General features: G+C 43.9%; 1 protein-coding gene across 1 annotated transcript; it reads right to left on the bottom strand.

Annotated features, from left to right (window-relative positions):
* Window positions 1-1,540: 1,540 nt before the first annotated feature.
* Window positions 1,541-21,892, bottom strand: LOC121374958. Its single transcript, XM_041502110.1, has 2 exons — window positions 21,466-21,892; window positions 1,541-3,511 (listed from the first exon to the last, which is right to left on the bottom strand). The coding sequence occupies exons 1-2, from the start codon at window positions 21,788-21,790 to the stop codon at window positions 2,559-2,561; spliced, it is 1,278 nt and encodes a 425-aa protein (XP_041358044.1). The 5' UTR covers window positions 21,791-21,892; the 3' UTR covers window positions 1,541-2,558.
* Between the last annotated feature and the right edge of the window lie 1,834 nt (window positions 21,893-23,726).

Below are 23,726 nucleotides of genomic sequence, written 5' to 3'. Positions count from 1 at the left end.
AATCGATCAATGAGCCCATTCGGCTGTTTCTCGTTCCAGCCAGTGCACTAGGACTGGTATATCAAAAGTCGTGGTATGTTCTATCCTGTCTGTGAGATGGTTTGTTTGTTTGTTTTGTTTAACGACAGTACTAGAGCACATTGATTTATTAATCATCAAATATCGTCATTTTGACAGTCATAGAGACGAAACCCGCTAAATTTTTTCATTAATAGCAAGGGACCTTTTATTTGCACCATTCCGGAGACAAGATAGCATATACCACGACCTCTTATATACGAGTTGTGGTGCACTGGCTGGACGAGAAATAGCCCAAATGGGCCCACCGACGGGGATCAATCTTAGACCGACCGCGCATCGGGCGTGCGCTTTACCACTGGGCTACGCCTCGCCCGTCTGTGAGATGGTGCATATAAACGATCCCTTTCTACTGAACAATTTTGCGAGCTATTCCGCTAAAATATATGTCAAAATTACCAAATGATTCACATCCAATAGCTGATGCTTAATAAATCAATGCGTTCTAGTGGTGTCGTTAAACAAAACACTTGTTGTTTGTGGGTTTCTTTGTTGGGTTTTGTAGGAGTATTTTAGGGGTGGGAGTGGGTGTGGGGTTGCATGATGGTGATGTTGGAGATGATGGATAACAAAGCACAATTCCAGATATCAATCAATCAATCGTGAGTCGCCGTCGAGTCCTGCTCACGTTGAGTCTGCGCCTTTGAGAGACGATTCTGAAGAGCACCAGCGAACAGCTAACCCATGACGTGTAGAGTTTTTCTTCCAGTCAAAAGTCAACATGACCGGAAGCCTGTCTAATACTGAGACAAACAACTGCTGTGTTTTGAACGGCTGCCTCTGTGCTGCCCAAACAAGGAAGACCGCGTTAACGTGTTTACTTTACACACAGACAACACATTGTGACAACCCCAGCATGCCCGTGTCTTCTCACGACAGATCACCACATACCAGCGAGTATCTAAATTTTGTCAGGGAAGAGACCCACGGCAACATTCAGATATGTTCATTACGTACACAACGTGTGAAACCCCAACATCTTTAACATTCAGATATGTTCATTACGTACACAATGTGTGAAACCCCCAACGTCTTTAACATTCAGATATGTTCATTACGTACACAACGTGTGAAACCCCCAACGTCTTTAACATTCAGATATGTTCATTACGTACACAACGTGTGAAACCCCCAACATCTTTAACATTCAGATATGTTCATTACGTACAGAACGTGTGAAACCCCCAACATCTTTAACATTCAGATATGTTCATTACATACACAACGTGTGAAACCCCCAACATCTTTAACGTTGTTGTCCCCATCATTAGAGAGGGGGTGGATGGAACAAGCCGTTACTATCCAACCCTTTAAAATAAAGACGATTCCAATTTAAGTATCCCCGAGCATGGTATCATATCCCGAGCATGGTATCATATCCCGAAAGGGCCAAACCCTATAAGTAGTTTGCGGCTTCCCGTTATTCAAGACCAATAACACGTGCAATAACAGTACTACGCAATTCAGGTAGAAACTTTTTAATGGAGAATGGATTTTATCGTGAAGAATAATTCTGCAATATACGTCAAGTATGAAAATATGACTAGTAATAATCTGTTGTATAAATAGATAACTAATGATAAACACACACACACAAAACCCCAACAAATACACACACATATACATATTATGTATGTATATATGTATGTATGTATATGTATATATATATAATTGCCTTCTTCTGTCACGTTCAAACTTTGCTGATGTATTTTGACTTAGTTCTGGGCTGTCACGTGATCGTTTGTATACTAACACTGTCTTCGACAGCCAGATGAGATATGTGTCAAAGTCATCCAAATATGTAGCACTTTATACCAACTATGTATATCTATATATCACTTAAGGCATATCCTCTTTCACTCTCGCTTTCTGTCTCTGTCTATCTGTCTCAGTCTGTCACCCTCCTTCCCTCCCACCCTCCCTGTCTCATTCTTTCAGTGTGTGTTTGTGCGCACGCACACGTGTATGTTTGTCTGTCAGTTTCTCATGAGGAATATGTACCTAACAGACCTATGTATAAATATATAAAACCAGTCACCGAATAGACTGATCACATCGGTGTATAACACAAGCACCAATCTAAAAGCATTCTGTACCATGTTTCTGTGTGAACCCACGACACACCTGTCACTGTACGAAGACGTATGTAAGACATCAACAATACGCCCCGGTCTGTCTACAAGACGCGAATATAATATAAGAAATACTTGTGATACCCACGGTAGTGAAGTATGGCATAAATATGGCATTAACAATGCACGTTGTACTGCGAATAGTGGCATAAGTATGACATCAACGATGTGCGTTGTACTGCGAATAGTGGCATAAGTATGGCATTAGCAATGCACGTTGTACTGCGAATAGTGGCATAAGTATGATATTAGCAATGCACGTTGTACTGCTAACAGTTACGACAGTATGGTATGGGCAATTCACGTGTTATTGTTACCTCGGACGTCAGTGTGCTATGAGAGTGGATACTAAACATGGGTGTGTGATTCTCTGGACCTGAACTCCTTCAGCTCGAACAGACTGCCCTGTAGAGGCATGGGGAAGAGGTCGTCACTCTGCGCCGAGTCGGTCTCCGACTCCATGAAGTAGTCCTGGCTCTCGTCCGTCAGACTGATGTCGGTGATGAGGTCCAGGGCTTTGAGCGCGTCGTCCACCTTGCGCATGATCGCCGGGTCGGCGGGGATGTGCTGGATCGTCTTCTGGTCCGTGTCCAGGTCGGGTGACAGTTTGATCATCGAGCTGTATGACAGCGCGTACTTCTTACACAGTTTTTGGGCGTCCTTGTACGAGCTCAGGTCGGTGAACTCTTCGGGACGAGCCGCCAGCTGGACGGAGCATGGGGTGTCGACGGGAACCTCGAAGAGGACGTTTCGTTTGTTGAGGACGGTGCTGCCGACAACGCAGTCGTCCTCCTTCATGGATCGAATCATGAGCATGCCCGTGAAGATGCACGGCACGACGGGGGCCTTCCCGTACAGGAGGCGAGCCTTGATAGGCAGCTTGAGGTCACAGACGATATCCTTCATCCTGTACACGGAGTTCTGGTTGAGGTGGCCGCGCTCGTAGATCGCGTTGAACTTGCCGCTGTGAGAGAGCGGCAGCAGCACCTCCTTCTGGTCGGAGTCGAGACACTTGAGGTACTTCACCTCGGTCGTCACCCACTCCTGACTCTTCTTCTTGAACACCCCGGTCTGCGCGCTAGTGCGCCACTTCGCCGCGAACAGACCGTCCACGCTCAGCACCGTACCGGACGAGATCTTCCGCTCCAGGAATTTCTGTTCGCCATTCTCGTCTTTCGCTACTCGGATCGCCTTCAGGTTAGATCGGGTGAAGAACTTCCGGGGCATGGCTTCCGCCACCTGCGCAATGGACCGGAAGCAAGAAGCACGACAAAAGTCGGAAGGAACCAGCTCGAACCAACCTGAAATAACAATAACAATTAACGGAATGAACACATTAGGTTAGTCATGATCATTTTTAGGTACAGCTTCATCTACGACCATATAATTGAAAGATGCCAAACTCTGTCTCCCCCTCTCGTTCAACACCCCCCCCCCTCTCTCTCTCTCTCTCTCTCTCTCTCTCTCTCTCTCTCTCTCTCTCTCTCTCTCTCTCTCTGTGTGTGTGTGTGTGTGTGTCTGTGTGTGTGTGTGCCTACTTGTATGTGCTTGTGCGCGCAATTGGGGTTTTTAAAAGGCATGGGTATTATTGCTTGTTTGTTTATCGAAAAATACTTAAGTGTCTTCTAACTATTCCGTCGTAAATAGACGTATCAGTCAGATACGTCTTCCAAAAACATAATACATCTGAATGTAACACACTTTATTTGGACTATAATGGAAATGTGTGTAATAATCAAATACGGAAGGTATGGATTTTCTAGGTAAACAAAAGAACGTAATCTTGACGCCGGTGTTACATATAATTTACACTCCCCTGGATTTTCACTCCCCAGTCAAGATTATACGTAGAATAAGCACTCCCCAGTGCGTATTACGCATGTAATATGCACCCCCAGTCTATATTATATGTATAATATGCACCCCCTCTGAATAATATGCACTCCCTCAGTTTATATTACACATAGGTTATAATAATTTTTTAAGCATTCACATAATTATATATATTTTTAGCGTTTTTGATGTTTGTATGGTCAGTGCATTTTGTAAAGTTGATATAAATATCAGTGGCGAATCTGGATGGCTATGTGAATCAGGGGCGGATCCAAGGAGGCCAAAACATTCCTGGATCCGCCCTTGCAAATTTGCAGAATAAAAATAATAACTCATCAGTGGTAATCGGATGGATCTCAGAATCTCTTCATCCATCCCTTGCTTACCTTACTTCCCATTAATATGACAGGAATTATGTGGAGATAGCATTGCAAATCTCTACAGTCATTATTAGATTTATATTCTATACCACCCATAAATTACTATAAATTATTATAATGGGCACTACCCGTTCATTATTATGCGTATAATTTACACTCCCCATTCAATATTATACATATAATATACACACAATCTACTCTACGTTCATTATAAGACATAAATTCTATACAACCCATAAATTATTATACATATAATGTGCACTCCCCATTCACTATTATACTTATAATATACACCTTACATTCATTGTTATAGACATAATCTGTACTCTCCGTTCATTATTATTCATATAATCTACACTCCCCATTCACTATAATATGTAATATGCACTCCACATGCATTATTATACATATAATCTGCACAACCCATTTATTAATATACGTATAATATACACTCCCCATTCAATATTATATGTATAATATATACTCTAATTTCATTATTAGACATATAATTTACACTGCCCATTAATTAGTATATGTATAATCTGCATTCCCCACCCATTACTATACATGTAATATGTAATCCTCATTCATTATTATACATATAATCTGTGCTCACCATTCATTATTATACATATTATCTGCACTCCTCATTCATTATTATACATATTATCTGCACTCCCCATTCATTATTATACATATAATATTGCTCCTCAATGATTACCATCAATTGACAATCCTGCGAAATAAAACTTTGTGTTTTTAAATATATATAATATGCACTCCCCATTCATTATTATACATACAATATATATGTACACTCCCCATTCATTATTATAAATTGACAATCCTGCCAAATGACACGTTGTTCTTTTAAATATACACACAAGCTGCACCCCTCATTCATTATTCATTATTATACACATAACTGACTCTTCGTTCAATATTAGACAAATATTCTATACTACCCATACATTAGTATACTTATACTGTACAGTCCCTATTCACTATTATACATGTACTTATAATCTACACCTTACATGTATTGATATACACATAATCTGCACTTCCTGTTCATTATTATTCATATAATCTACACTCCCCATTCATTATTATATGTAATATGCACTGTACATTCATTATAATACGTATAATCTACACTCCCCATTCATTATATATACACATAATCTAGACAAAACGTTCTGTTTTATATGTATAGTAATTAATGTGCAGTGTAGATCATATATATAGTCATATTTGTGGAATGCAGAATACATTTATATTGATGAATTCAGAGTGTAGGTTGTATATATACTAAAATAAATGTGTGTAAATCATGTGTATAATAACTTGGAGTGTAGATTATATGTATAACAATCATTCTGGGAGTACTGCTAAAGCAATACATGCCCCCTACAGGGCCCAACAATTTTTTTTCTTCTAAGTTCAAGGGCCATAACTCTGTTCAAAATAGGTAAATTGGCATGGAAGTTAAACTTGATCTGTAACAGTACATGACAAAGCTATACACAACATTTAATCTCAGTATCTTCAGGCATTGAAAAAACAAGTCCGATAAACATATTTTCATGTCATTAAGTTCAAGGGCTATAACTCTGTAAAACAAATGGTCAAACTGCCATAAAAGTCAAACTTGATCTGTAACAGTACATTATAAAGCTCTACACAACACTTCAGCTCAATATATTGAGGCACTGCAAAAACAAATCTGGAAAACTCATTTTTATTTCGCCAACATACAAGGGATATATCTGTGTCAAAAATAGGTAAATCGTCATGAAAGTCAAACTTGATCTGTAAAGCTATACACAAAATTTCAACTGAATATGTTGAGGAATTGCAACAAAAAAAAAGTCAGAAAAACACATTTTCGCATCTCTTAAGTTCAAGGATAATAACTCTGTCAAAATGGGTAAAAAGTTATGAAAATCAAACTTAATCTGTAATAGTATCTGATAAAGCTACATGTAAAGTAAATCGTCAAGAAAGTCAAACTTGATCTGTAATAGTATCTGATAAAGCTACATGTAAAGTAAATCGTCAAGAAAGTCAAACTTGATCTGTAATAGTATCTGATAAAGCTACATGTAAAGTAAATCGTCAAGAAAGTCAAACTTGATATGTAATAGTATCTGATAAAGCTACATGTAAAGTAAATCGTCAAGAAAGTCAAACTTGATCTGTAATGGTACACTATAAAGCTATATGCAAAATTTCAGCTCAGTATGTTGAGGTATTGGAGGAGGGGGGGGGGGGGGGGGGGGGGGGTTGTATCCGGAAAACAAATTTCTGTATCCTCTATGTTCAAGGACTATAATTCGGTCAAAATGTGCAAATCGTTATCAAAGTCAAACTTGATCTCTTATGGTATATGATAAAATTATATACCAAATGTCAGCTCAATATCTCGAGGCATTGTGGAAAAAAACTATCCAGGAAACTTTATGTGGGACAGACGGACGGACAGACTCCAGACAGACAGACAGAAGGACGGAGATGAAACCTATAGATAACCCTTCTAGTTGGACCGATAGGGCACTAATAATGAATGTGGATTGTATTCATTGAATAGCACTTAAATTATTATCACTCCAAAGTTCTTAAAGAGATCATGAATGTATTCAGTATTCAAACATAGTAGTGGAGAGTGCACATTATATGTATATTAATAGGGGAGTGCAAATAATTCAAGGGCAGTGCGTATTATATGAATAATAATAACTGGGGGAGTGCAAATTATACGTATAATAATGAATGGGGAGTGAATATTCTTGGGGAGTGCAAATTAAATGATACACCGGTAACACTCATAACACTGAACACGAACTTAATCTGCAGGTGCCATTCAATGCATTCGTTTACCTCAACCTCGGGTATAGCGAACGTTAATCCATACGGTTTGGTGATTGCTGAGCGAAGAGGTTTGAAACCAACGATATGCATTTATAGACTACTTCAGGCGTAGATCTAGGGGGAGATGCGGTGGTTGCTCACCCCACCCCGCGAGAACAATAAAAACAATTTATTTATTGTTAGTGGGGGACATGTAGCAATAATACCTCTTTTTTGTCTTTTATAAAGAATATTTTAAAACTTTGTATAGAAATCGAAATGTTTAAAAAAAATTAAGACACTCTCCTGACTTTGATGTAAGATTGTAAAATTAAATATTAAACCCATTTTCCAGTTTTAAAAAATCAGGTCTTTTCAAGTCAGTGCTTCTGGTCATCCTATTTATAAATAATTTTGCACATACCGGTATGAGAAAAAACCCAACAACATTGGTATCTTGGTGTTTCTGGGAAGGATTACAAAATTATAATACCTGATAATCTACTTTTAAGTAATATGTGTACCCTTTCAAACATTGCCTCCCCTCCGTGAATACTGTAGGCACCCCCTCCTTAGAAAATCAAGCATCCGCCCTTGTGCTTTTGTTGAAGTTACGACTTTCTCAAATAATAGAACATGACTTAGCTTTGTTAAATTCAATACCAATCTGAAATTCCAACATAAGCCTATTTGTTGTAGAGAAAATTGGCTATGTTTGGGTTCGAAAAGGAATGGGAACATGTGAAGCTATAACTGATTTTTACTTCACGATTGGTAAAACGGAAAGAAGATGACTTGATTTTATTATACCGTACCTAAAATTAGTATGCAATTGTAAGTGTTTTACTAACGAAAAGAGAAACATAGTTGGGTGTTTGTAGCATGAGGCTAAACAGCAAAGAATGTGTTACCTGGAAATGTCCAGGTCGACTGTTGGTGACAAATATTGATCGTGATATCTGTTGACAGAGTTAATCCCCGTCAATGTGAGGTGACTCCGCACACACCGCAACACACACAGTCTCCCCAACACACCGCAAAACACACAGACTCCGCCAACACACTGCAACACACACAGACTCCCCAACACACCGCAAAACACACAGACTCCGCCACCACACTGCAACACACATAGACTCTAAAACACACCGCAACACACACAGACTCCCCAACACACTGCAACACACATAGACTCCGCCACCACACTGCAACATACATAGACTCTACAACACACCGCAACACACACAGACTCCCAAACACACTGCAACACACATAGACTCTAAAACACACCGCAACACACACAGACTCCCCAACACACTGCAACACACATAGACTCCGCCACCACACTGCAACATACATAGACTCCCCAACATACCGCAAAACACACATACTCCCCAACACACTGCAAAACACATAGACTCTACAACACACCGCAACACACATACTCTACAACACACCGCAACACACACACACTCCCCAAAACAATGAAACACACATAGACTCTACAACACACCGCAACACACATAGACTCTACAACACACCGCAACACACACAGACTCCCCAACACACTGCAATACACACAGACTCGCCAACACACTGCAACACACAGACTCGCCCACACTGCAACACACACAGACTCCGCCAACACATAGCAACACACACAGACTCCGACCAAAACAGTGCAACATACACAGACTCCACAACACACTGCAACACACACATACTCCCCAACACACCGCAACACACACAGACTCCCCAACTCACTGCAACACACACAGACTCCGCCAACACACTGCAACACACACATACTCCCCAACACACTACAACACACACAGACTCCGCCAGCACACTGCAACACACACAGCCTCTCCAACACACCGCAACACACATAGACTCCGCCAACACACTGCAACACACACACAGACTCCCCAACACACTGCAACACACACAAACTCCCCAACACACTGCAACACGCACATACTCCCCAACACACCGCAACACACACAAACTCCCCAACTCACTGCAACACACACAGACTCCGCCAACACACTGCAACAAACACAGACTCCCCAACACACTGCAACACACACAAACTCCCCAACACACTGCAACACGCACATACTCCCCAACACACCGCAACACACATACTCCCCAACACACTGCAACACACACGTACTCCCCAACACACTGCAACACACACATACTCCCCAACACACCGCAACACATACAGTCTCTGCCAACACACTGCAATACACACATACTCTCCAACACACCGCAACACACACAGACTCCCCAACACACCGCAACACATACATACTCCGCCAACACACTGCAACACACACAAACTCCCCAACACACCGCAACACATACATACTCCGCCAACACACTGCAACACACACAAACTCCCCAACACACCGCAACACACACAAACTCCCCAACACACTGCAACATACACAAACTCCCCAACACACCGTAACACACACAGACTCCCCAACACACTGGAACACACACAAACTCCCCAACACACCGCAACACACACATACTCCCCAACACATGGAACACACACAGACTCCGCCAACACACTGCAACACACACATACTTCCCAACACACCGCAAAACACACAGAATCCGCCAACAGATCGCAACACACACATACTCTCCAACACACCGCAACACACATAGACTCCGCCAACACACTGCAAAACACACAGACTGGCCAACACACCGCAACACACACAGAATCCGCCAACACACCGCAACACACACATACTCTCCAACACACCGCAACACACATAGACTCCGCCAACACACTGCAACACACACAGACTGGCCAACACACTGCAACACACAGACTCGCCAACACACTGCAACACACACAAACTCCCCAACACACTGCAACACGCACATACTCCCCAACACACCTCAACACACATACTCCCCAACACACTGCAACACACACGTACTCCCCAACACACTGCAACACACACATACTCCCCAACACACCGCAACACATACAGTCTCTGCCAACACACTGCAATACACACATACTCTCCAACACACCGCAACACACACAGCCTCCCCAACACACCGCAACACATACATACTCCGCCAACACACTGCAACACACACAAACTCCCCAACACACCGCAACACATACATACTCCGCCAACACACTGCAACATACACAAACTCCCCAACACACCGTAACACACACAGACTCCCCAACACACTGGAACACACACAAACTCCCCAACACACCGCAACACACACATACTCCCCAACACATGGAACACACACAGACTCCGCCAACACACTGCAACACACACATACTTCCCAACACACCGCAAAACACACAGAATCCGCCAACAGATCGCAACACACACATACTCTCCAACACACCGCAACACACATAGACTCCGCCAACACACTGCAAAACACACAGACTGGCCAACACACCGCAACACACACAGAATCCGCCAACACACCGCAACACACACATACTCTCCAACACACCGCAACACACATAGACTCCGCCAACACACTGCAACACACACAAACTCCCCAACACACCGCAACACACACAAACTCCCCAACACACTGCAACATACACAAACTCCCCAACACACCGTAACACACACAGACTCCCCAACACACTGGAACACACACATACTCCGCCAACACACTGCAACACACAAAAACTCCCCAACACACCGCAACACACACATACTCCCCAACACACTGCAACACACACAACCTCCCCAACACACCGCAACACACATAGATACCGCCAGCACACTGCAACACACATACTGGCCAACACACTGCAACACACATACTAGCCAACACACTGCAACACACACATACTCCCGAACACACCGCAACACATACAGTCTCCCGAACACAACGCAACACACACATACTCCCCAACACACGCAACACACACAGAATCCGCCAACACACCGCAACACACACAGATTCCGCCAACACACTGCAACATACACAGACTCCACAACACACCGCAACACAGACATACTCCCCAACACACCGGAACACACACTGACTCCACCAACACACTGCAACAGAGTGCAACACACCCATACTCCCCAACACACCGCAACACACATAGATTCCGCCAAAACACTGCAACACACAGATACTCCCCAACACACTGCAACACACACATACTCCCCAACACACTGCAACACACACAGACTCCCCAACACACCGCAACATACAGACTCCCCAACACAACGCAACACACACATACTCCCCAACACACGCAACACACACATAATCCGCCAACACACCGCAACACAATAGATTCCGCCAACACACTGCAACATACACAGACTCCACAACACACCACAACACACACAGACTCCCCAACACACCGCAACACACACTGACTCCACCAACACACTGCAACACACTGCAACACACACAGTCTCCCCAACACACCGCAACACACATAGACTCCGCCAAAACACTGCAAAACACACAGAATCCGCCAACACACCGCAACACACACAGACTCCCCAACACACCGCAACACATACAGTCTCCGCCAACACACTGCAATACACACATACTGGCCAACACACCCCAACACACACATAACCCGCCAACACACCGCAACACACACAGACTCCGCCAACACACTGCAACACACACAGACTGGCCAACACACTGCAACACACATACTAGCCAACACACTGCAACACACACATACTCCCGAATACACCGCAACACATACATACTCCCCAACACAACGCAACACACACATACTCCCCAACACACGCAACACACACAGAATCCGCCAACACACCGCAACACACACAGATTCCACCAACACACTGCAACATACACAGACTCCACAACACACCACAACACACACAGACTCCCCAACACACCGCAACACACACTGACTCCACCAACACACTGCAACACACTGCAACACACACATTCTCCCCAACACACCGCAACAAACATATACTCCGCCAAAACACTGCAAAACACACAGAATCCGCCAACACACCGCAACACACACATACTCTCCAACACACCGCAACACACATAGACTCCGCCAACACACTGCAAAGCACACAGACTGGGCAACACACCGCAAAACACACAGAATCCGCCAACACACCGCAACACACACATACTCTCCAACACACCGCAACACACATAGACTCCGTCAACACACTGCAACACACACATACTGGGCAACACACTGCAACACCCAGAGTCGCCAACACACTGCAACACACACAGACTCCGCCAACACACCGCAACACACACATACTCCCCAACACACGCAACACACACATAATCCTCCAACACACCGCAACACACACAGATTCCGCCAACACACTGCAACACACATATACTCCCCAACACACCGCAACACACACAGACTCCGCCAACACACTGCAACAGACACAGACTCGCCAACACACTGCAACACGCACAAACTCCGCAACACACCGCAACACACACATACTCCCCAACACACTGCAACACACACATACTCCGCCAACACACTGCAACACATACAGACTCCCCAACACACCGCAACACATACAGTCTCCGGCAACACACTGCAATACACACATACTCTCCAACACACCGGAACACACACAAACTCCCCAACACACCGCAACACACACTGACTCCACCAACACACTGCAACACACTGCAACACACACATTCTCCCCAACACACCGCAACAAACATATACTCCGCCAAAACACTGCAAAACACACAGAATCCGCCAACACACCGCAACACACACATACTCTCCAACACACCGCAACACACATAGACTCCGCCAACACACTGCAAAGCACACAGACTGGCCAACACACCGCAACACACACAGAATCCGCCAACACACCGCAACACACACAGACTCTCCAACACACCGCAACACACATAGACTCCGTCAACACACTGCAACACACACATACTGGCCAACACACTGCAACACCCAGAGTCGCCAACACACTGCAACACACACAGACTCCGCCAACACACCGCAACACACACATACTCCCCAACACACCGCAACACATACATACTCCTCAACACACACATACTCCCCAACACACGCAACACACACACAATCCGCCAACACACCGCAACACACACAGATTCCGCCAACACAATGCAACACACAAATACTCCCCAACACACCGCAACACACACAGACTCCGCCAACACACTGCAACAGACACAGACTCGCCAACACACTGCAACACGCACACACTCCGCAACACACCGCAACACACACATACTCCCCAACACACTGCAACACACACATACTCCGCCAACACACTGCAACACATACAGACTCCCCAACACACCGCAACACATACAGTCTCCGGCAACACACTGCAATACACACATACTCTCCAACACACCGGAACACACACAAACTCCCCAACACACTGCAACACATACAGACTCCGCACACACCGCAACACACATAGACTCCCCAACACACTGCAACACACACACAGACACGCCAACACACCGCAACACACACAGACTCCGCACACACCGCAACACACAAATGCTCCCCAACACACCGCAACACACACATACTCCGCCAACACACTGCAACACACACATACTCGCCAACACACTGCAACACACACAGACTCGCCAACACACTGCAACACACAGACTCGCCCACACTGCAACACACACAGACTCCGCCAACACATAGCAACACACACAGACACCCCAACACACCCCAACACATACACTCACCAACACACCGCAACACACACAGAATCCGCCAGCACACCGCAACACACACAGAATCCGACCAAAACAGTGCAACATACACAGACTCCACAACACACTGTAACACACACAGACTCCACAACAGATTGCAACACACACAAACTCCTCAACACACTACAACACACACACACACTCCCCAACACACCGCAACACACACATACTCCCCAACACACTGCAACACACACATACTCCGCCAAAACAATGCAACACACACATACTCCCCAACACACCGCAACACATACAGTCTTCGCCAACACACTGCAATACACACATACTCTCCAACACACCGCAACACACACAGAATCCGCCAGCCCACCGCAACACACACAGATTCCGACCGAAACAGTGCAACATACACAGACTCCACAACACACTGTAACACACACAAACTCCCCAACACACTGCAACACGCAAAGACTCCCCAACCCAACGCAACACACACAGACTCCCCAACTCACTGCAACACACACATACTCTGCCAACACACTGCAACACACACATACTCCCCAACACACTACAACACACACAAACTCCCCAACATACCGCAACACACACATACTCCCCAACACACTGCAACACACACATACTCCGCCAAAACACTGCAACACACACATACTCCCCAACACACCGCAACACATACAGTCTTCGCCAACACACTGCAATACACACATACTCTCCAACACACCGCAACACACACAGACTCCCCAACACACCGCAACACATACATACTCCCCAACACACTGCAACACATACAATCTCCCCAACACACCGCAACACACACATACTCCCCAACACACTGGAACACACACAGACTCCGCCAACACACTGCAACACACATACTTCCCAACACACCGCAAAACACACAGACTCCCTAACACACCGCAACACACACAAACTCCCCAACACACCGCAACACACACAGAATCCGCCAACACACCGCAACACACACATACTCCCTGACACACTGGAACACACACAGACTCCGCCAACTCACTGCAACACACATACTTCCCAACACACCGCAAAACACACATACTCCCTAACACACCGCAACACACACAAACTCCCCAACACACCGCAACACACACAGAATCCGCCAACACTCCGCAACACACACAGACTCTCCAACAGACCGCAACACACATAGACTCCGCCAACACACTGCAACACACACAGACTCCGCCAACACACTGCAACACACACAGACTCCGCCAAAACACTGCAACACACACAGACTCCGCTAACACACCACAACACACAGACTCCGCAAACACACCGCAAGACACACACACTCCGCACAGACTGCAACACACAGAGAGTCCCCAACACACCGCAACACACACAGACTCCGCCAACACACTGCAACACACACATACTCCCCAACACACCGCAACACACACATACTCCCCAACACACCGCAACACACACAGACTCCGCCAACACACTGCAACACACACAAACTCCCCAACACACCGCAACACACACATACTCCGCCAACACACTGCAACACACACAGACTCCGCACAAACTGGAACACACACAGACTCCGCCAACACACACAGACTCCGCCAACACACTGCAACACCCACAGACTCCGCTAACACACCACAACACACAGACTCCGCCAACACACCGCAAAACACACAGACTCCGCACAGACTGCAACACACACAGACTCCGCCAACACACTGCAAAACACACAGACCCCGCCAACACACTGCAACACATACACAGATTCCGCTAACACACTGAAACACACACAGACTCCGCACAGACTGCAACATACACAGACTCCGCCAACACACCACAACACACACAGACTCCGCCAACACACTGCAACACACACAGACTCCGGCAACACACGGGGAACTAAAACACACTCATTTTACTTAACAGTCTTGTCCTATTATAAATTCGTTGTGCTTTAGTAGTTTTAAAATGCACTTTAGAAAACATACATTAGGAACGACACCAAACTGCATGAACACTATTGAAATTTATTGGAGTTGGTACATACGCCAAATTGATTTACTTTTACGATTCTTCGCAAGCATAAAACTACTTGAACCACCCGTACATTCCAAAGATAAAGTTTGTTCTGTTTAACGACAGCACTAGTTTTCTTAAGCATCGGCCTTTGGACTGGTGTATTCATGTTATATTCATTAAAACATGTTTTCAATGGTATTGGGGTGTTTTATTTATATGTTTGAAAAGATAAAGTTTGTTTTGTTTAACGACAACACTAGAGCATATTGATTTATTAATGATCGGCTATTGATTATAAAACATTGAGTGATTTTGACATATAATCTTAGCGAGGAAACCAGCTACATTTTTCCATTAATAGCAATAGATCTTTTATATGCACCATCCCATAGTAGTCAGGGGGTCAAATGCATATTTTGACCTAACCTGGAAAGTGGTTCCAAAGTTTTCTCTCTGTGTTTTCATCTTATATAGGTATCGTACTCTATGAAACTGCGTGATGGCATTCTCCCACCACTGAGCATGTTCATTAATATGCAAATTAGCGACCGCCATTACTGACAAATCCCTTTTCTGCAATATCTCTGAAACAAGGCAAGCAAAGTTGACGTATGAGGGCTCTATACATATGTTTCGAGGGTCAAAGAGTATGATTAATACATTTTAATAGTGCTCATTGCTATGGTTAAGCGGCTACAAGCATGTACCCTGTTTTGGTGACCATTCATGTTTCCAGGGATCGATTCGGTACGTGTTTGTTCGAACACAAAACCCTTTGGAACAACTTTCCAGGTTCAGCTCCTGACCCTCTGACTAATAATGATACAGTAAGGAGTCTAATGTTTTGTTATAAGATCTCATGAACTCAATACTGACCAACTTAATGCTACTCTAAGAATACACAATATTTATTGATTTCTTTACGAATTTATATTCAAAGATGACATAAAATCTGGCTACGTAAATGATCTGTATATCATGTACCTACACATAAGTCACTAAACCAGAGTAATTATACATATTTCTGTGTTTGGTTTCAAAATATTTCTTATAACAAACATCGTCAATCATCTGTGTTATTGTCATCATCACTATCTTCCCCTTCTGCACTTGTTTCATCATCACTGTCAGGTAATAGAATATTCATCCTGTTGTGACATATTGACGCTGCATCCTGTTACTGACAGTCACAGAAAACTGAGCATGCCATTCCTGCTTTGTTACATCCACAGTGATTGCTTTCACATGGCATGTCACTGGAGCAGCCACAATTGATGATCTCTTTGATGTACTCAGGGACCATTTGTGTTCCTGCAGGAACTATAGTTGGGCAGAGCTTATCCCCATCTTTACTCCATCCATACTCTAACGGGTCTATCTTCTGAGGCTCAACCTAGAAGGCATTCTTCCACAAGAAAGTTTGTAGATGTGTTCTTCTCAGATTTTCCTGGAAAGCAGCATCAGTTGGTGGCAGTGAACAGAGTTTTGGCATTGAGCTGCCCCGCTTGCCTATTCTGGTTTTCCATACCTTTACTCTAGCCTCACAGAGAGAATGACAGCTTTCCTGACTATAAGTAGCAACAGCAAATTGAGTTGCCTGCTTCACTATTTCAGGCCAGGGCCTCAATTTCTCCAAGCATACTCAGTGAGTGTTGTTCAACATCTTCTTGCCGATGTCAAAGCATCCTGCCACAGTATCACATCCAGATAAGGAATGTCCTGCAAGCAGGTTTGGAATGATTTTTGCATATTTGGCAGCAGTTGCCTTGATGTCTATGGCACTTCTTTCATGTATAGAAGATTGCATTATAATTGGGATGTCAATATTCTGCTCCAGATAGTGGTGCAGCAGGAGGGCCCACACATCTGTATCATCAGCCATCACAGCTACACCGGATGCCCCCTCTGAAGCTGCCATAAATGCCTGCTGCACTATAATATTGTCAGCTTCCTCATGACTGGTGTACATATCTTGTCTCTCTATAACAACGCCCTTGCTAATTGCGATAGTGTCCTGTCCTGTTATAAAAAGTGTGTGCTCCTGTGTATGGTGCTGGACAAAGTCTTCATCACTTTGCCAACCCGCACATATCAGTTTGATGAGCTGCTTCTTATTGCCTGTAACAGTCAACACTTCTTTCTGGGAGGGAATTGGTGTTGAGGGCGTCGACTGATACACCCTGCCAGTACACCTGGCTAATCGTGTTGACTCTTTGGTGCTGAAATGGTTGTACCTATCAAAGACTAGATATACATCAAATTTGGTGAGCTTCTCTGCTATTTTATGCTTGAAGGCATTAATGTATGTCTGCACATTTCCAACAGCAGGCCAAGTAGGTATCCAGAGAAGGGCACAACCATCAATGACAATGCCTTCAATTTCTTCATGGGCTACTCTTGATGACACCTCAATTTTCATATCTCTTTTCAAGACGGATTTTGATGCTGAAATCCTCATATCACCAGAGTCTGTAAATAGAGCTGTTGGCAGTGGAGCCAATTCATGGGACATCAGGTCGTCAATGTCTATATCCCTGTTACTGGCCTGCAGACATATGGCACGACTGTAGATTAGGTTTGTATCAAAAACCTTGTGTGTGCCAATATTTACAGACTTATTTGTATCTATTACCTGACAGTGATGATGAAACAAGTGCAGAAGGGGAAGATAGTAATGATGACAATAACACAGATGATTGACGATGTTTGTTATAAGAAATATTTTAAAACCAAACACAGAAATATGTATACTTACTCTGGTTTAGTGACTTATGTGTAGGTACATGATATACAGATCATTTACGTAGCCAGATTTTATGTCATCTTTGAATATAAATTCGTAAAGAAATCAATAAATATTGTGTATTCTTAGAGTAGCATTTAGTTGGTCAGTATTGAGTTCATGAGATCTTATAACAAAACATTAGACTCCTTACTGTATCATTATTAGTCAGAGGGTCAGGAGCTGAACCTGGAAAGTTGTTCCAAAGGTTTTTTTTTTCTTCGAACAAACACATACCGAACCGATTCCTGGAAACATGAATCGTCACCAAAACAGGGTACATGCTCGTAGCCGCTTAACCATAGCAATGAGCACTATTAAAATGTATTAATCATAATCTTTGACCCTCGAAACATATGTATAGAGCCCTCATACGTCAACTTTGCTTGGCTTGTTACAGAGATATTGCAGAAAAGACATTTTTCAGTAATGGCGGTCGCTAATTTGCATATTTATGAAAATGCTCAATGGTGGGAGAATGCCATCACGCAGTTTCATAGAGAACAATACCTATATAACATGAAAAAACCGAGAGAAAAACTTTGGAACAACTTTCCAGGTTCAGCTCCTGACCCCCTGACTAACAGTGCAGGTTGATCATAATATGTAGAAAGACTAAACTAAATATTTAATATGAACATAAATGCCCTGTATTAACCCTGTTGTGTAAGAACAGAATTAATATTAATTTATTTTAATCTATGATTAACCCTTGCAGGTTGTGGATGTTGTTTGTTGTAGTTTAAAGCGGAACGTGTGCTGAACAATGAGGTAACGACCTACAGGGCGAGCAGACATGACTAATATACGACCAGTCTGGGAGGTCCCACCCACAACTTTCCTCAAAATACAGTCTACTTAAACAGAAACATATTACTTCAAGGTGTATTCTATTTATGGCGGTGGTGCTAATCTTTGTCGTTGTACTGGAGACAGCGGTACAGGTAAAATGACAATCCCAAACTGGTTTGTGTATGGCTTATTAGTAATAATGTAAATAGAAAATGGAAGAATAAACAAATGTTAAAATATACATACTGATGGTGCTTGAAATATCACAAGTGGACTTCCTACATTATTTCATCTCTCTCTCTCTCTCTCTCTCTCTCTCTCTCTCTCTCTCTCTCTCTCTCTCTCTCTCTCTCTCTCTCTCTCAAACACACACTCACAATATCTCCTCTATCTATTTCTTTCTATGTACTGTGCGTACGCACCTGTTTTATGTGTGTGTGTGTGTGTGTGTGTGTGTGTGTGTGTGTGTGTATGTGTGTGTGTGTGTGTGTATGTGTGTGTGTGTGTGTGTGTGTGTGTGTGTGTGTGTGTGTGTGTGTGTGTGTGTGTGTGTGTGTGTGTGTGTGTGTGTGTGTGTGTGTGTGTGTGTGTGTGTGTGTGTGTGTGTGTGTGTGTGTGTGTGTGTGTGTGTGTGTGTGTGTGTGTGTGTGTGTGTGTGTGTGTGTGTGTGTGTGTGTGTGTGTGTGTGTGTGTGTGTGTGTGTGTGTGTGTGTGTGTGTGTGTGTGTGTGTGTGTGTGTGTGTGTGTGTGTGTGTGTGTGTGTGTGTGTGTGTGTGTGTGTGTGTGTGTGTGTGTGTGTGTGTGTGTGTGTGTGTGTGTGTGTGTGTGTGTGTGTGTGTGTGTGTGTGTGTGTGTGTGTGTGTGTGTGTGTGTGTGTGTGTGTGTGTGTGTGTGTGTGTGTGTGTGTGTGTCTGTGTGTGTGTGTGTGTGTGTGTGTGTGTGTGTGTGTGTGTGTGTGTGTGTGTGTGTGTGTGTGTGTGTGTGTGTGTGTGTGTGTGTGTGTGTGTGTGTGTGTGTGTGTGTGTGTGTGTGTGTCTGTGTGTGTGTGTGTGTGTGTGTGTGTGTGTGTGTGTGTGTGTGTGTGTGTGTGTCTGTGTGTGTGTGTGTGTGTGTGTGTGTGTGTGTGTGTGTGTGTGTGTGTGTGTGTGTGTGTGTGTGTGTGTGTGTGTGTGTGTGTGTGTGTGTGTCTGTGTGTGTGTGTGTGTGTGTGTGTGTGTGTGTGTGTGTGTGTGTGTGTGTGTGTGTGTGTCTGTGTGTGTGTGTGTGTGTGTGTGTGTGTGTGTGTGTGTGTGTGTGTGTGTGTGTGTGTGTGTGTGTGTGTGTGTGTGTGTGTCTGTGTGTGTGTGTGTCTCTCTGTGTGTGTGTGTGTCTGTGTGTGTGTGTGTGTGTGTGTCTGTCTGTGTGTGTGTGTGTCTGTGTGTGTGTGTGTGTGTGTGTGTGTGTGTGTGTGTGTGTGTGTGTGTGTGTGTGTGTGTCTGTGTGTGTGTGTGTGAGCACGCGCGTTCGTTCATGTAAAGGCTACACATGTAATGATCACAGCTTTTCAATGATCCAATGTCGTTTCATTGTAACTCATCTCACTATATATACAATAACACTACTACTCATAAAGCCCACCCTAAATCCACCCCTGCCTTCATCTCACTATATATACAATAACACTACTACTCATAAAGCCCACCCTAAATCCACCCCTGCCTTCATCTCACTATATATACAATAACACTACTACTCATAAAGCCCACCCTAAATCCACCCCTGCCTTCATCTCTACCCCTTATTTTTGTAATTACCCCTCGCCTTGTTACCCGCGTCTTACCTTCATAGTCTTCAGGGATGAGGAGAGTCTGTCCCACCTCAAAGTAGGTCCCCTCCTTGTCTTTCATGATGGTGCGGGCCCGGGCCACTTTCTTGTGGGTCCTTGTGTATAACTGCACCGGTTGCTTGGCGTATATCCTTAAACCCGGACTCAGTTTTCCCGGGTCCGTCTCCTCGAATCTGACCACGCTCGGCAGCGTGTCGTCGTTTTGGAAATACTCCACATCAACCTTGTCCTCGCGCCATTCGAACGTCGGCGACGTGGTGTTCAACGACGTCACGGCGTTCTCGGCGTCCTCGGCTGTCGTCGTCGGTGCGGCTGCCATGTTTCAGCGCGGTGTGAATTCTTCCATTTTAGCGAGGTCGTCCTCTGACGTCTTCAACTTGGATATTGACAGTCAGATGTTTCACATTGCTGGGTTACTGCATGGCGGCGTGTCGCTATTATTGGAAACTTGGAAAACCGGTTTTCTTCTCTCTCTCGATCTACGTGTATTTCTCTCCACGTGGTCTTACAAACCTCTGTGTTTATTTTACCGCTCCCACGTGTAGTCGGTTGTATGTTTATGAATTACGCAGTAGACATTTCATTCCTAGAAAAAGGTGGACAATGCGTCTTTAATAAGATGTTTTACATATTGAATTATTTGTATGATTTATACTTATTGTATTGTTGATAGTGTAGTATCCCTTACAGTAATAGTGGGGTTTTCCCTATCAGCTCAAATGTGTTGGACTATTGCACAAATGGTCAGTCGTTCGAATCCACTCAGTGGAGGGTGGCGTGTATTTTTAAAGTGTCCGTAATTTATATTATGGACTAAAACAAAACTGTATGACAAATAATGCCAGGCGCCCGTGTCGGATCCGTAATAATTAATTAATTGTCATCGAATATATTTGCTAGTGTCCGGGCGGGACGTAGCCCAGTGGTAAAGCGCTCGCCTGATGACCTGTCGATTTAGGATCGATCACCGTCGGTGAGCCCATTGGGCTATTTCTCTTTCCAACCAGTGCTCCACGACTGGTGTAACGAAGACCGTGGTATGTACTATCCTGTCTTTGGGATGTTGCATATAAAATATCGCTTGTACCTAATCGTAAAGAGTAGCCCATGGCCATTGCGTAGCGGAAGCGGGTTTCCTCTCTAATTATATTTGTGGTCCTTAACCATATTATGTCCGACGCCATAGAACCGTAATTAAAAGCGTCATTAAATAAAACATTTCTTCCTTCGTTACCGTCCATTGGTTAAAATTGTGCAGATTATACAGTGAGGCAGATAGTCTATTAAAGTTCACAGAGTTACACCTCATATACAGTGAGGCAGATAGTCTATTAAAGTTCACAGAGTTACACCCCATATACAGTGAGGCAGATAGTCTATTAAAGTTCACAGAGTTACACCTCATATACAGTGAGGCAGATAGTCTATTAAAGTTCACAGAGTTACACCTCATATACAGTGAGGCAGATAGTCTATTAAAGTTCACAGAGTTACACCTCATATACAGTGAGGCAGATAGTCTATTAAAGTTCACAGAGTTACACCTCATAATAACTGGAACTGACACACAAATACAAGAACATAAATAATCCCCGAGTATTCGTTTATAATTAGATCACGTTATAATAACTGATTGACATTTAATGGCGTTGGTAGATGAAGAAAGAGGGTGGAAATGGCTCATTGTGGTTTGTCCCAGAGACGTTTACTATGTACTATATATTTCTTACACACCCAGTGGTGAGATCATCATTCGTTATTTTTATAACAAATACTGTTAACACATATACGTTTGATAACAATTTAAAGACATACGACTGGCTGCTCCTAGGTGATGACCAGGTCGCCAATGCCATGCCATCAAGTGAAAAAGGCACAATGAAATCGATTGCTCTTTGGTGTACAAGTCAACTTGAAATGGATTTCTCCATTACACGTAAGTTAACTACAGGCGCTACGGTGGTAAGTAAGTGTTAGTTAGAAAAGACGTTTAAATAGATTTTAAACCTAGGTTTTCAACATTTGCAAGAGACAGAATACTACATTGGTGTCCGTTAGATACCGTTTATTGTTAGCTCGTTTTCATACATCTTGGAACATAATATTTTTGTGGAGAAGGTTAGGAGCAGTAATTGTTTTGAGAAGAAATAACGATATCCACTGATCATCTGCTGGTTGACGATTCGGAGTGCAGTTTTGTTCTTGAGATGTTCGTGCCATGACCGTGAGCTCCGTGTCACACTGACCTGCAGACC

This window comes from Gigantopelta aegis, chromosome 6, assembly GCF_016097555.1.
Source record: "Gigantopelta aegis isolate Gae_Host chromosome 6, Gae_host_genome, whole genome shotgun sequence".
Taxonomy (NCBI): domain Eukaryota; kingdom Metazoa; phylum Mollusca; class Gastropoda; order Neomphalida; family Peltospiridae; genus Gigantopelta; species Gigantopelta aegis.
Note: the sequence above shows the minus strand (reverse complement) of the source record. Positions and strands in the feature narration are given on the sequence as shown.

Excerpts from the sequence above, each read along its gene's own strand:
- LOC121374958 (XM_041502110.1), bottom strand. The coding sequence starts at position 21,790 with ATGGCAGCCGCACCGACGACGACAGCCGAGGACGCCGAGAACGCCGTG. Across the intron at positions 3,512-21,465 it reads CATCCCTGAAGACTATGAAG|GTTGGTTCGAGCTGGTTCCT; the intron begins GTAAGACGCGGG and ends TTGTTATTTCAG.